Source organism: Balaenoptera borealis (assembly GCF_965194805.1).
Source record: "Balaenoptera borealis genome assembly, chromosome: 4".
Classification (NCBI taxonomy): domain Eukaryota; kingdom Metazoa; phylum Chordata; class Mammalia; order Artiodactyla; family Balaenopteridae; genus Balaenoptera; species Balaenoptera borealis.
Genome location: NC_138861.1, coordinates 114,851,646 through 114,865,147, shown reverse-complemented (window position 1 = coordinate 114,865,147; position 13,502 = coordinate 114,851,646). Strand labels below are relative to the sequence as shown.

The window sequence follows — 13,502 nt, the reverse complement described above, 5'->3', positions numbered from 1 at the left end:
ACAACGCTTGATGCTGGTGAGGATGTGGAGCAACAGGAACACTCAGTCATCATGGCAGAATGCAAATAGCACAGCTACTTTGCAGGAAAGTTTGGCAGTTTCTTAGGAAACTGACACCACTTCAGCCAGACACACGCCCAGGGAGTCCCTGATAACAGCGTCTGGTCCAGAAGGCCTGGGTAGTGAACTGGTGCTCTGACTGAGCAAACAGTGGGTTCCTCTGACCCAGTCATCAACCTCCTTAAGCTGAGCATCTGTCATTTTTAGAAGCTTTGCATCTTTTTAGTCTTTGCTAGCCATTGTGTGTGTACAGATGTTTTTATGGGGGTTGGAGTGGGAAAGCCTAGAGGAATAGAGAGCTCTCTGGGTTCCTATTTAGATGGGTTTATTTTTGTATTCAATATCTAATAGTATTCCACTGTGTGGCTGTGGTACAGCAATAAAAAGAGCAATTTATTCAGCAGTAATAGGAAGTGAGCTCTCAAGCCACAGAAAGACGTGGAGGAATCTTAAATGCGTATTGTTAATTAAAATAAACCAATCCGAAAAGGCTACATACTGGATGATTCCAGCCATATGACATTCTGGAAAAGGCAAAACTAGGGAAACAGTAAAAAGATCAGTAATTGCCAACAGTTGAAGGGGAGGGAGGGAAGAAGGATGGATAGGTGAAGTGTGGGGGGTTTTTAGGGCAGTGAAACTATTCTGAATGATAGAGTAATGATGAACACACGTCACTATACAAGTGTTAAAACCCATAGAATATACAATACAAACAATAAACCCTAATGTAAACTATGAACTTTAGTTAATAGTATTGTATCAATATTGGCTCATCATTTGTAACAAATATACCACATTAATATGTTATGTTATAACAGGAGAGTTGGGGCAGGGGGAGGGCACAGTATATGGGAACTCTGTGTACTCTCTGCTCAATTTTTCCATAAGCCTAAAATTACTTTGAAAATGAAATCTATTCATTAAAAAAAAAAGATTTATATATGGATTTTTATTTCTCTGAGTAGAAAGTAGATATATCACTGGATTGAACCATCTTTGACTACAAAATATCCTCAACAATGCTACATAATACTTTGTGCCTTAAATTCAGTTCTAGTTTGATATTTATATTGCTGTTCTGACATCTTTTTCTTTCATTTTCCTGATTAACCTTCGTCTGCCCTTTTCATTGTTTTCAACCTTTGTTTCATTTGTTTAGGTAGATTGTTTTTAAATTGGGAAAAAAATTGTTTTAAGAAACAAAAGTCACATGTTTTCTAAGTACGTATTAGCTTCCAAGAGCTTCAAGTTATACTTCACATCGTATATCTATTTGTTATTCATTTCAGTGTTAAAATTTGTGCCTTCCCTGCTTTTCATATATTTGAAGATGGCTGTTTTAAAATGTTTCTACCAGATCAAGGCAGTTAACAACTCTTCAGAACTGCTCTAAAATTATTTTATTTTTCTTTTCTCTAAAAAATTTAGGACAAAGTTGCTTTAGGAGCTAAGCCCTATAAAGAAGAAATTGAAGAGCTCAAAATGAAGCTGGTGAAAATAGACCTAGAGAAGATGAAAAATGCCAAGGAGTTTGAAAAGGAGTATGTCTTTGCCTTAATTGAACATGACTTTAAAAGCTTAAATTTCCTTTCAAAACTATATAAATTTCTTTGCATTAGTTAACTTTTTAAAATATATGAAAATATTTTTATTGCTTTTTAAAAATATAAATACAAACATTCACAGATTTTAAATCTATTAAATTCTCATTACATATGCAAAGTTTTTAAAATAAGCACAATTCTGATTACTAACACACTATGTCTTTGGATGCTTCTTGCTCAATCATATATAAATAGCTTTAAAATATCCTTTTTATGCTTGAGAGTAAATGTTAAGAACCTGTGGTGTATTTAGCATTTGATTAAGGTCTCTGTTGGTTCTCTTAATTTTATTTGTTCTTCCCATCATGTTTTTATGAAAAAGTTGTATTTCCTTTTAAATTATAATACCTAATGCCCAAGAGCATATCCTCTTTTTATTGATTTGTTTATATATAGTACTACATACGTAATAGCATGCCTCAAGTTCTTTGTGGTATAGCATAATGAAAAGAACATTAGCCAGTGTCAGGGAAACTAAATTAGAAATATGTTGCCTCTAATGAATATATCACCTTACACAAGCTGTTTAATCTCTCTGGGCCTCACATTCATAATCAATAAAAGGATAGGTTTATATTAAAGGATTTTTTAAGATCCCTTCTGGTTCCTAACACTTTTAATTCTTCCTATAAATCTTTAATAAATATCTAATGATGATATCTAATTTTGCCTAAAATGTAACACTCTGAATCTTCATTCGTTCTAACCAGGCTTCCGGTGATAAGAAGTGAAACTTAGGTCTATTAAGATCTTCATTATAAAAAGCAATTTTACTTATAGAATAGAATGGGCAGATACTGTCAGCCTCTAAGAAAAGCAGAGTATCATTGCTGATTTATCATTGCTGATTAATGCTTAAGCAAACAGTTCACAAAATTTTTCTACGAGGGAACAATGAGTAGAATTTGACCTTTGACTGTATCACCTCAGACCAGAGCTGCAGCCAGGGTTTGCTTTCCTGACAATGTAGAAAGGAAGCTGCTTTTTGCTTTCATGCTCTGGTAATTGTTGTACCTTCAAGGTATTTCTAGGACCTCATGGTAACAGACCAATTATTTATTTTATGGTGCCCCCAGATATAATTTTACACACTATCTGGTTAATAGCTATTGGGCTTCCAGAAATTTAAAAAGAATTGATTTCTCAATGTTAAAAACAATTGCTGCTGCAACCAAACAGAATACTTCCAATTTGGTGGTGTGATAGCTGTGAGGTGCATGATACCAGGAGGGTATCATGAGGGCTCATCTACTGCTACCAGGACATTGTGTTGATGTGATGTGTCTTATTAGAAAATTCTTGACAGCAGTTGTGTTTATTCCTTTATTAAAAATTAGTTTCTGGGCTTTTACATATTTCTGTTATTCTTAATAGAATCGCTTCGACAAAAACCACTGTGGAATATCAAAAAGAAGTTATAAGGCTATTGAGAGAAAATCTTAGAAGAAATCAACAGGCCCAAGATACCTCAAGTAAGTAGAAAATGCTGATATTTCCTGATCTTTCCATTTTACTTCAATACACTTACATATTTTGAAGACTGCTATTACAGGTATGATAGTCAAAAATAAAGCTAAGTTAATCACTGATTTAGAAAGAACTATTTTTATTTTTTTGGCTGCATTGGGTCTTTGTTGCAGCAGCATGCGGGTTTTTCTCTGGTTGCAGTGCGCGGGCTTCTCATTGCGGTGGTTTCTCTTGTTGCAGAGCACGGGCTCTAGGCGCGCAGGCTTCAGTAGTTGTGGCACGTGTGCTCAGTAGCTGTGGCTCACAGGCTCTAGAGCGCAGGCTAAGTAGTTGTGGTGCACAGGCTTAGTTGCTCCGCAGCATGTGGGATCTTCCCAGACCAGGTCTCGAACCCGTGTCCCCTGCATTGGCAGGCAGATTCTTAACCACTGTGCCACCAGGGAAGCCCCAAGAAAAAACTATTTTTAAAATGAATTCATTGGGCTCATATTTATCCTGTGACATCTCCTTAGTTTACTGTAATCTTAACTGTCTATCCATTATAGATTTTTAGAAAATACAAATTTTACTTTTGCATAATCAGATCTTTACCTATTAGTGAAGATATCTTCAGCACTGCAAAAGAATGACTTAACTATCAGGGTAGAAGTACACTTCCCAATAAAAATACAAGCATATGTCTTAATAGATTGTAACCATGTGCACAGTAAAAATATTATCAGTTCACAGTAAAGATAACTAAATATTATCCTACTTGTCCTTAATACTGAAAATATAGAGTTGATGCATACTTGCAAACTTTTTGAAATTTATCTTAGGAACAGTCTTTAAGTTTAATGATCAAATTTCTGCATATATATCTCTCAAACTATACCTTTTTTTGTATTTCTGTCTCTTATATTTCATTTGAAAAGAGAAAATGCTGAACAGTATTTGGGGCAGCTTTGTATAGTAAGACAAGCATTGAACAATGTATGTAATAAGGATCAAACTAAAAGTTGTGTGTGCAAGCACACTGAAAATTCTAAAGGTCAAGCAAATGTAAGATGATATTTATGTGTATTATTGTCCACTCATTAAAAAAAAAGAATTAGAGATAGTGTTAAAGATGATCACAGCTCCTATCTGGAAAACTTTAAGGGATAAAAATAGAACTGAGGATTCCTTGTTGTTACAGAAGGGTCAGGATAATTACTCTTGATTTGTAAGTTACTTTCAGGTACATATTGTCCCTGAATTCAGAATAATTCAAAAGGAAATGGACATTGAGTATCTTCCCCACACACACCTTTCCCCCCTTTTATAAATCGTGAGTGACCCAGTGGATTATTCTATTTCATAAGCACCTCACATTTGTATGCAGTTTTATCTAAAATTTACAGAACAGTTCCTTACATTACTTTTACACACACAGTGTAGAATACTTAATAATATATGCTCTAATATCATTCTAAGGTTTATCTAGTGAACAGTTATGTGTTGAATACTTGTGATGCACTGAATGACGGGGGTGGACCCCACACACACTGTAGGAAGAAGCCCGCCAGGTGATTCTACTGCTATAGAAGATAGATCAATGGAGGACAGCTCTGAGGAGGATTGTTACTACTACAGTGATGGTGAACGATCTCCGCAGGATTATGAGAATGGAATTGGTGGGTGGAGAGAAGCAGGAGGATTCGAGAGCTGTTTAGAATTGATGACCAAATAGCCGTGTGAGGTTAAGGGAGAAGGAGGTGGGCAAGGATGACTTCCAGGGAGATGGTGGTGTATTGGTTTTTATAGTGACTTACTACCTTTCATAATGTTTTCTTTATTTCTTTATTTGGAACTACTAAAATTATCACCTGTCTGTATTTTTGCCTCCCGCAGTGGTATCAGGACACGCTGATCCTCAGCCTTCAAATAAACCCTTCACCTGTGGAGGTGGCAGTGGCATTGTACAAAGCACGAAAGCTCTTATCCTGAAGAGTGAGTATATACGGCTGGAAAAGGAAGTTTCCAAGTTAAAGCAGCAAAATGAACAGCTAATAAAGCAAAAGAATGAGCTGTTAAGGTAAGATCTGCTCACACGATATAGAAATTATACTTACGTCTTACATGTCGGGGAGGATGATATAGACACATACATAAATAGCTTTTGCAGTTGGCAATCCTTCACACATACGGAGAAAGTAATTTTTAAGTTTCATAAAATATGTCTTTTTTAAAAGGCATAAAAATATGGTAGCACCATTCCAGATGTTGGCTATCTATCAATTGACCTATGTTTAACTAAGCCGAGAACTAGGAAGTAAAGAAAGATCTTTGAGGGAACAGCTTAAATATACCACAAGTCCATATACCCAAGTCAATGAGGCTCTTACTCAAGGAGGAACCCCTTAGGTCCATTATCGTAGCCTACTTAGTTTTACTTTATAAACAGTTCTGACAAATTTAATTATTTGGCTTCTACCAAAGACTAGAATCTTGTGCTAACCTCTACCAATGAGACAATAGGAGAAAAATAGGCATTAAACAAATAATTCCACAAATAACTAATCCTTTGTAATGAGTGCTATCAAGCAAACAGCAACAACAAAAAATAGGACATTATGAAAGGGTATATCACAGAGGGATCAAACCTTATCTAGGTACGGGGAGAGGTGGTGATCAAGAGACTAATCTTTAAGACTGGATGTGAAAAATGAGTAGAAATTAGGCCAGGTGAAAGGAGAGGTGGGTAAGCCTTCTAGGCTGAGGGAACAGCATGTGCACAGGCTTTGAGTCAGGAAGAGTGACCAGCTGGTGGAACTGAAAGACATCCACTGTGGCCAGGGCATAGAGACTGAGACAGTGAGGTGCAAGATGAGATGCCAGAGGTAACTGGTCCAGGTTACACAGGCCCCAGAGGTCATTGGGAGGACGTTTGGGTGGTATCCTAAATGTAATGGAAGGATTAACTCCACTGGAGGATTTTAAGCCAAGGCCTGCTGAGATCAGATAGCGGTATAGGAGGCCCCAATTTAGGAATGTGTTTATTGTTGTCCAAGCAAAAGATAATTTTGGCATGGGCTGGAATGGTGCCAATGCAGATAAAAATAAGGAAACGAATTTGAGAAATAAGTATGAGGCTGTATCAACAGACTTGGCTCACATAAAGGAGACAAGGGCCCCTAGGATGGTTGCCCAGGTTTCTCTCTGGAGAAACTGGATAAACGCTGGTGGCATTTCCTGTGAGAAGCAAAACTGTAACTAATCCAGAAAAACACCATGAATTATTTCTTTTAAAATGACAAAGGTACATTAGAATCATCTACCCAGACTGATTTATCAAATTATGGCCCCAAATTATCAACAGATAAACCTCTGGACGATATCACTGATTTGTTTAAAAACCTGATGTCATGCTCTGAGCTTTCTTTTCAAAACTCCATGATTCTGGAGGTTTATTACAATTACTTAAATTATACTGACCTCATTTCATTTTCTGAACTGTGGAAACAGTCCAAACAGGAAGCATTAGGTTGAAACTTAACTATAAATATGATAAAATGGTAAATTATAGGTTATGTATATTTTACCACAATTTAAAGCAATTTTTTTTTTAACTTAAACGTGAGTACGTTGCAGGAATTGTAGTCTTATGGTCTCCTTTTTTCTCCACCTCCACCCCCCCGCCCCACCCTGACCCCTCACATTTAAGCAATAATCATCATCTTTCCAGAGAGGTCAACACGTGGAAGGAGAGAACCCTTAAAAGAGAGGCTTACAAAGAAGTAACTTGTGAGAATTCTCCAAAGTCTCCTAAAGTGACTGGAACAGCCTCTAAAAAGAGACAACATATGTCATCTCAATGCAAGGAACGGAATTTACAAGATCCTGTGCCAAAGGAATCGCCAAAATCCTGGTTTTTTGATAGCCGATCAAAGTCTTTGCCGGTACCTCCTCCAGTTCACTATTTTGATAACTCAAGTTTAGGCCTTTGCCCAGGTAGGTAAATACACTGGTTGCTTGGAAATGGGGCGGGGATGGGGGGCGGATAATGGTTGGAACCTCTCTTTAATATGTGGTCCCCACAGGGCAGGTGTAGACAAGAGAGGATGGCGTTGGTCAGGCTCACAGTGCCCAGACTTCATGGCTATTTCTGTGGGAGAAAGTTTCTCCAAAGCACAGCTCTGAAGTGCAGTAGTCACTTTTTACCCCAAGTGAAGCCTTTGTTTTTTTTTTCTTTCCTTTGGTATGTAAAAATTCTATTTGTGAGCCATTGCTTAGCAAATCAAATCTGAAAATAAGATATTATTTCTTTAGAAATACAAGAAAACAACCCCAAGTGAAGTTTGCCTCTTAAACCCTCAGCTTTTCCCTGGAATGAACAAGCAACTGTCCCAAGGACATAAGGATACTACCTTATAAACAAAACCAGTTTTACTGAAAAAGACTTTATCAATTCAATAGGCCAGTATTTCCTATAGGATTATATTCATTTTACGCAAGCCAGATCATAGACTTGTATCATTTACTTATTCATTTAATCAACAGAATTTTTTTATTTCAACTCTGTGTCACATATTAGACCCTAATGGTACATTAATAAGCAAAACCAGATATGGTCCCTGCCCTCTTAGAGCTTACAGTCTAACAGGTATAGACAGTAATCAAGTGACAAAACAAGGTAAAATTCTAGAGTGCAAAAGGCTATGAGACTTATAATAGGTTGTTGTTTTTTAAATATTACAGAAGTCTTCCTTGAAAAAGGGAACTGAGATCTAGGAGGTTAATGTGAGTTAGCTTAACAAAAAGGGGAGGGTAAAGCATTTCAGGCAGATGGAACAGTGACAGCCGCAGTCAGGGTAGGAGGGACCACAGTCAGGGGAAGGATTGAAAGAAATATGCTGTGGCCAGAGCACAAGGAACACAGGCTTCTGTGGATGTAGTCAGTGAAGCCAAAGAGAGAGCTCAGAGCCAGACATGCAGGACTTTGTAGATAGTGTAAAGGAATTTAAACTTGATCCTGTAGGCATATAGAGGAAGCCGTTGGAAGACTTTAAACAATAGCAGGGGAACGTGATGACTTGTAAACTTTGAAAACATTACCTCAGCTGTTAGGTAACCAACAAATCATAGGAGCAAGAGTTTGACAGTTGCCTGGGCAAGGGTGACAGCATGAACCTGGGCAGGTGCAATGGAGATGGAGAGACGTGGACAGATGGGAGAGATTTGGGGGCAAAATGAGCAGTGCTAGGTGCCTGATCGGATGGCCTGGGGTGGAGTCAGGGATCGCCCCCAGCTCTGCGGAGGTGCTATACACAGAGGTGGGGAACATGTCAGGAGAAGCTCTGTGATATGGCGTTTCTCAGTCTTTCTCACCACATAGCATTTATCATGTGCCCACATGTGTATGGCCACAGCCCTTTGTGACAGTGTATCTGCCTCTCAGAAACACCCTTTTATGCACTTGTAGAAACCTAAAGCAACAAAACTGTACATTAAGAGAGGCAGCTGCCAGAGATCATTTAAAGCTCTGAGCAAAGGTTGCCAGGATTTATGAGAACTCTACTTTGTGACAAAGAAGGAATCAGTCCGTTCTCATCAACTACACGTCAGAATTGGATCACGTCAGCACTCTGACAGTGCTGTTAGAGATACAGGAAGGAACAACGCAATTTGGAAAAAATTTTGAACTATTCACTTCATTGAACAGTATGTTACAAACATTTGAGGACATTCCATTAGCTAACACTTCCGTGGAACTTTTGCTGTATACACACACACCACACCATTTTAGAAGGGTCTATTCAAAAACTGATAAAGTTTTATAATCACCTTTTGATTTTTATCTGACAGTGCCAAAGGCACGTGCATAATATGAAGTAATCCAACCTCAAATAAAAATGCTTGAGTCTTTTTATCAATACGTGGATCTCTCTGGTACAACTTTTAAGTAAAATAAAAGAGTAGTCTGGAGGGATATATAAATCAAAAACTGACCAATTCCGAATTAAAGGACATAGTCTCAGCTTGAATTAGTAAAATATCAGTCTAAAAAAATTTTAATTATAAAAGGAAATTTATATTATCTCAACACCTAAGATAATTTCCAAGACCAGTTATTCTAGATTTACTTTCATGAATATAATAATTTGAAAATAAATATTGTTTATAAACAAATAGATGCAGTTGAAGTGCTTTTTAAAGGCTCAAAGAAAACTTTTTAAAGATGGCTAAATATTCTCTAAAATACATAGTATTTGTACAGCTCACCATTTTTTTTCCCAAAAAATAGGACAAAAGAAAATCTGAGTTAATCTGTGTTTGGTTCACTTTGAATCTCAAATTGATGAATTCCAAATAAGACTTTATTACTTCTTGGTTTTATGTACAATATGGTTTTTCTAACAATTCATCTTATGAGAAAATGGGAAATAAACTTCTTCAACTTCTGAAACTAACACACTATTGTGAAGCAATCATACTCCAATAAAGATCTATTAAAAAAAAAAAAAAACTTCAACTCTGCTGAAGTGAAATATAGTTTTTTAACAAGCAAAATAATGAACCATGTTTAAGTGCTGTGTTTCATTCTTCTTACATCTCTTCTTATATCTCTACTCCAAACATCCTTTTCACTTTAGCTGTATTTGGGATTTGTGTATGTTTTTACTAAGATTACTTTTGTAGTTGATTTTTTTTTTCTTTTTTTTTTTCCCTCTCAGAAGAACAAATCGCTGGAGCAGAGACTGTGGATCCCCAGCCAGGTCCTTGGCATGCCTCCTCTGGAAAAGATGTGCCCGAGTGCAAGACTCAGTAGATTCCTCTCCGTCACTTTTCTGGGGGCCCAGCATTCCATGTTTGGAAATGCCTGTGTTTATCACTGGCGATGATGTCACAGGCCAACTTAATTTCAGTTGTTTTCACTTTGCCGGTAGAATTGGAAGGTGAAGGAACGGGATTCATTCCCGTAATTTAGAATGGTGATAGCAATACCTTCTTCTTGAATGTGGTAATCCTTTAGAAGTTGAATAGTTTTATTTATTTATATGTTTTGTAAAGAATAAAGTTATTGAAGGAAATTTCCAATCTTTCCATGTATACATAAAATGTATACTTTTTTATTAATGTAAAGTTATCCACATATGACTTAGAGAATTCCAAAGCATGATTCATAAATTAATATGAAACATCATTTAATTAACAAAATTACAGACTCCTTAAACATTCAATAAACGTTTGCTTAGTTCTGAATGACAGCACCATGTAATATTAACTGATGGTTTCTCGGTGGGGTACTCAGGGTATATTTGGCTCTCTTCTCTTCTGGTTTGTTGACTTTCAGAAGTTTGCTCTAAAAATACACACATGCATTCCACACTTAGGTTGTTAAGGAATAGCAAGTGATACGACCTCTTCATTTTCTAGTTTTAATCTTCCTTTTGCTGTAATAAGCTACAAAAGTTGTTTCTCACTTTTCAGTGTTTTACCAACCAACCCACTCCCTATACAAGCACCCTAAATTGGTTGGTTTGTTATTAGACTTAGTACTCGATTGCACATTTATTCCCAACTGGAAGAACCACATAGATTTATTCTACCCTTTCACTTTAGACATGGGGAAACAGCAACCAGAGTTTCCATCAAAGTTTTCAAACCTGGGGTCCCCACAGATAACGTAAGGCATTCTAAGGTGGACCTCATGTAGGCTGTAAAACCTCTGAAATTTAATGTTAACTTTTGTGTGTGGATTCATTTTTCTAGAGTACTAAGGTCCATACTTGCTTTTATCATACTCCCAGAGGGGTCTCTGACCCTACAAGAGGTTATGAACTACGTTTTAGAGAGTATTTGATATTTTATAGCATATAACTTTGAAAAACCACATAGAACAGCAAGATGCTTAAGGTTCAGAACAGAGTTAGTGATTTCAAGGCATTCTTGGCTCTTTGGTAAGAATATTTATTCAAAGGAAGAGATTATGAATTGCATCATAGCCATCATTCTAAAGTCTGGATTGGATATTTTCCCTTATCTTAACATACTGTCACAGGAATTCACTAGGGCTGAGGGGAAAGTGTCCCCTCCTATAATCTTCTCCCCCGGGCCTGTTTCTCCTTTTCACCCTTACCCAAACAGAACACTATAACAGCACTGCAGGTTTGATTCTTTACAACGTCTAGTAGGTACGTTCACCTGAATAATAAAACTAGTTTAAAGACCATTAAAAATATAATCAGTCATCAGGTTTCCAGTCTAGCAGAATGTTGCTTAACTCTCTGAATTTGGATGTCCATTTCCTTCCTTGGATTTGGGAAATTTGGGGCCATTATTGATTTCTTCAAATCAGCTATTTGTCCCCGTCTCTCTTCTTCTGGTCTACTTGCTAGTGTCCCATAAGTACCTTAGGCTCTCTTCACTTTTTTCTTTCTTTTTGCTTCTCTGACTGGATAATTTCAAATGACCTGTCTTCCACTTTGTTGATTCTTCTGCTTGATCAAGTCTGCTGTTGAACCCCTCTAGTGAATTTTTCAATTTGGTTATTATATTCTTCAGTGCCAGAATTTGTTTGGTTCTTTTTAATAGTTTCTATTTATTTGTTAATATTTTCATTTTGCTCGTGCATCATTTTCCTGATTTCATTTAGTTGTCTGCATTCTCTTGCAGATCATTGAGCTTGTTTAAAACTATTATTTTTAATTCTTTGATAGGTACTTCTTAGATTGCCATTTCTTTGGAGCTGGTTTCTGGAGATTTATTTTGTTCCTTTGAATGGGCCATGTTTCTTTGTGTGCCTCCTGACTTTTTGCTGGGTTTTATGCATTTGAAAAAACAGCCACCTCTTCTAGCTTCGTACAGGGGAGCACCATCAATGAGCTCATGTATAGATGCTGGGGTCCTCTGAAACCTTTTGGTGGGATTGCAACTTCTCTGGGCTTGTGTGTGTGACTTGCCAACTCGAGAGGGTTGCCAGTGCCTTTTTCAAGAGCTCATAACCTCTCCCTCCTTCTGGTGTCTGTCTGCAGTACTGCGGGTTCTTTGTTGCTACAGCAGGAAGCCACCCCACTGTCCATTTTTCTCATTGGCCCTCAGGCAACCAGAGTACATCAGCACCCCAAGTCAGGCGAAACACAAACCAGTCACTTGTGCAGCCATCCAAAAAGCTGGAACGCCAGACACACACTCTACTCTTCTTCCTCCCTCTCAAGGATGAAGCTTCGAGCTGGGCACCTTGTCCTGACTGTGCAGAGCCACACCAGCCTCTGATGGCACGGCAGGCTCTCTGGTGCCAAACTGTGCCAGTTCCATCAGCACTCCAAGTAGGGGAGCATGACCAGTCACTCAAGCAGCCCTCAAAAAGCTGGAACTTTGGATGAATCTTCCACTCTCCTTTTTCCCCCCTACTCCCCATGATGGGGAAACTGAGCCAGGGGCTAAGCTGTGCTAGCCTGGGAGAGGCGTAGTAGCAGGTCAAAAACGGCTCTTCTCACCCGCTTCAGTGTGGCTGTCCTCAGCTTTGCCCTCACCTAGGGTACTGCAATTTCTTAATGGGCTTCTGAAGTTCTCACAAAAGTATTTCGGTCCATATATTGTTGTTAAGTCGGTGTCTGTCAGGGAAAGAGAGCTGGCACTTCTGTTCCTCCATCAATGTTGGAATGTTGCTAACCTCTAATGATCTGAGTTTCAATATTGTGATGAGTGTTTGTGAAGGAATGGTAATGAAAATCAGCAGTGGAAACTTGCAAGAAGGTTAAAAAGCAGTAATATGGTCAGACAATACGAGAAGACAAAATATATTTATTGTTCATAAGAAACATGTTCTTGAGCCTGGCAGAACTATTACTGAGAGCCTACCATTCATATTCAGCGAATATTAAAAGACCATCTACTATGAACTTATCATTGGTCTAGGCACCAAAAGGTACTGCCTTTGTGGAACTCATATTGTATTTGGAAAACAAATAACTCATATACTTTTAATATGAGCTGATCACAGGGTGAAAAAGATACAGTCCCTAGCCTTGAAGAAATTTAGTCCACTGACAATACAGATGGTTAAGCAAATATTTGCATTACCATGTGACAGGCTGTCGGAAAGTAACCATTACTGTTGAACATCAGTGGGTGAAGAAGGGAGGCTGAAGAAAGTTGCATCAAGAAAGATGCAGCTCTGAAAGTATCAGAGTTGGCCTTGATTAGAGAACTTTCATGTTCATAAAATGTGTATTCCAAAATCTTCAAAAGTCAAAGGAAAGGGATTGTTATTAAAGCAAGGAGCACAGCTGGATGTGGTTACAGATCATTAGACCCAACATTAGAAGCTAGAGTAGGGCAATGAGGTTCAGTTACCAAAGACATGCAGAAACTAGGTCAGGGATTTGGGGGTTTTTTTTTAAT

General features: G+C 37.8%; 1 protein-coding gene across 7 annotated transcripts in view; it reads left to right on the top strand.

The window, feature by feature from the left end:
• CENPE (centromere protein E) overlaps positions 1–10,186 on the top strand; it is a gene marked incomplete at its 5' end in the record, with an annotated part of 73,929 nt that extends 63,743 nt beyond the window's left edge. For 5 of the 7 annotated variants that reach the window (XM_082389057.1, XM_082389059.1, XM_082389058.1 and 2 more), the window contains 5 exons: positions 1,492–1,604; positions 3,042–3,139; positions 5,007–5,190; positions 6,820–7,106; positions 9,830–10,186. In XM_082389057.1, coding sequence (XP_082245183.1) covers positions 1,492–1,604; positions 3,042–3,139; positions 5,007–5,190; positions 6,820–7,106; positions 9,830–9,924 — 777 coding nt within the window. In that variant the 3' untranslated portion in view covers positions 9,925–10,186. The remainder of the gene's footprint in view (positions 1–1,491; positions 1,605–3,041; positions 3,140–5,006; positions 5,191–6,819; positions 7,107–9,829) is intronic. The other 2 variants (XM_082389060.1, XM_082389056.1) reach the window with 1 other exon arrangement.
• Positions 10,187–13,502: the final 3,316 nt, after the last annotated feature.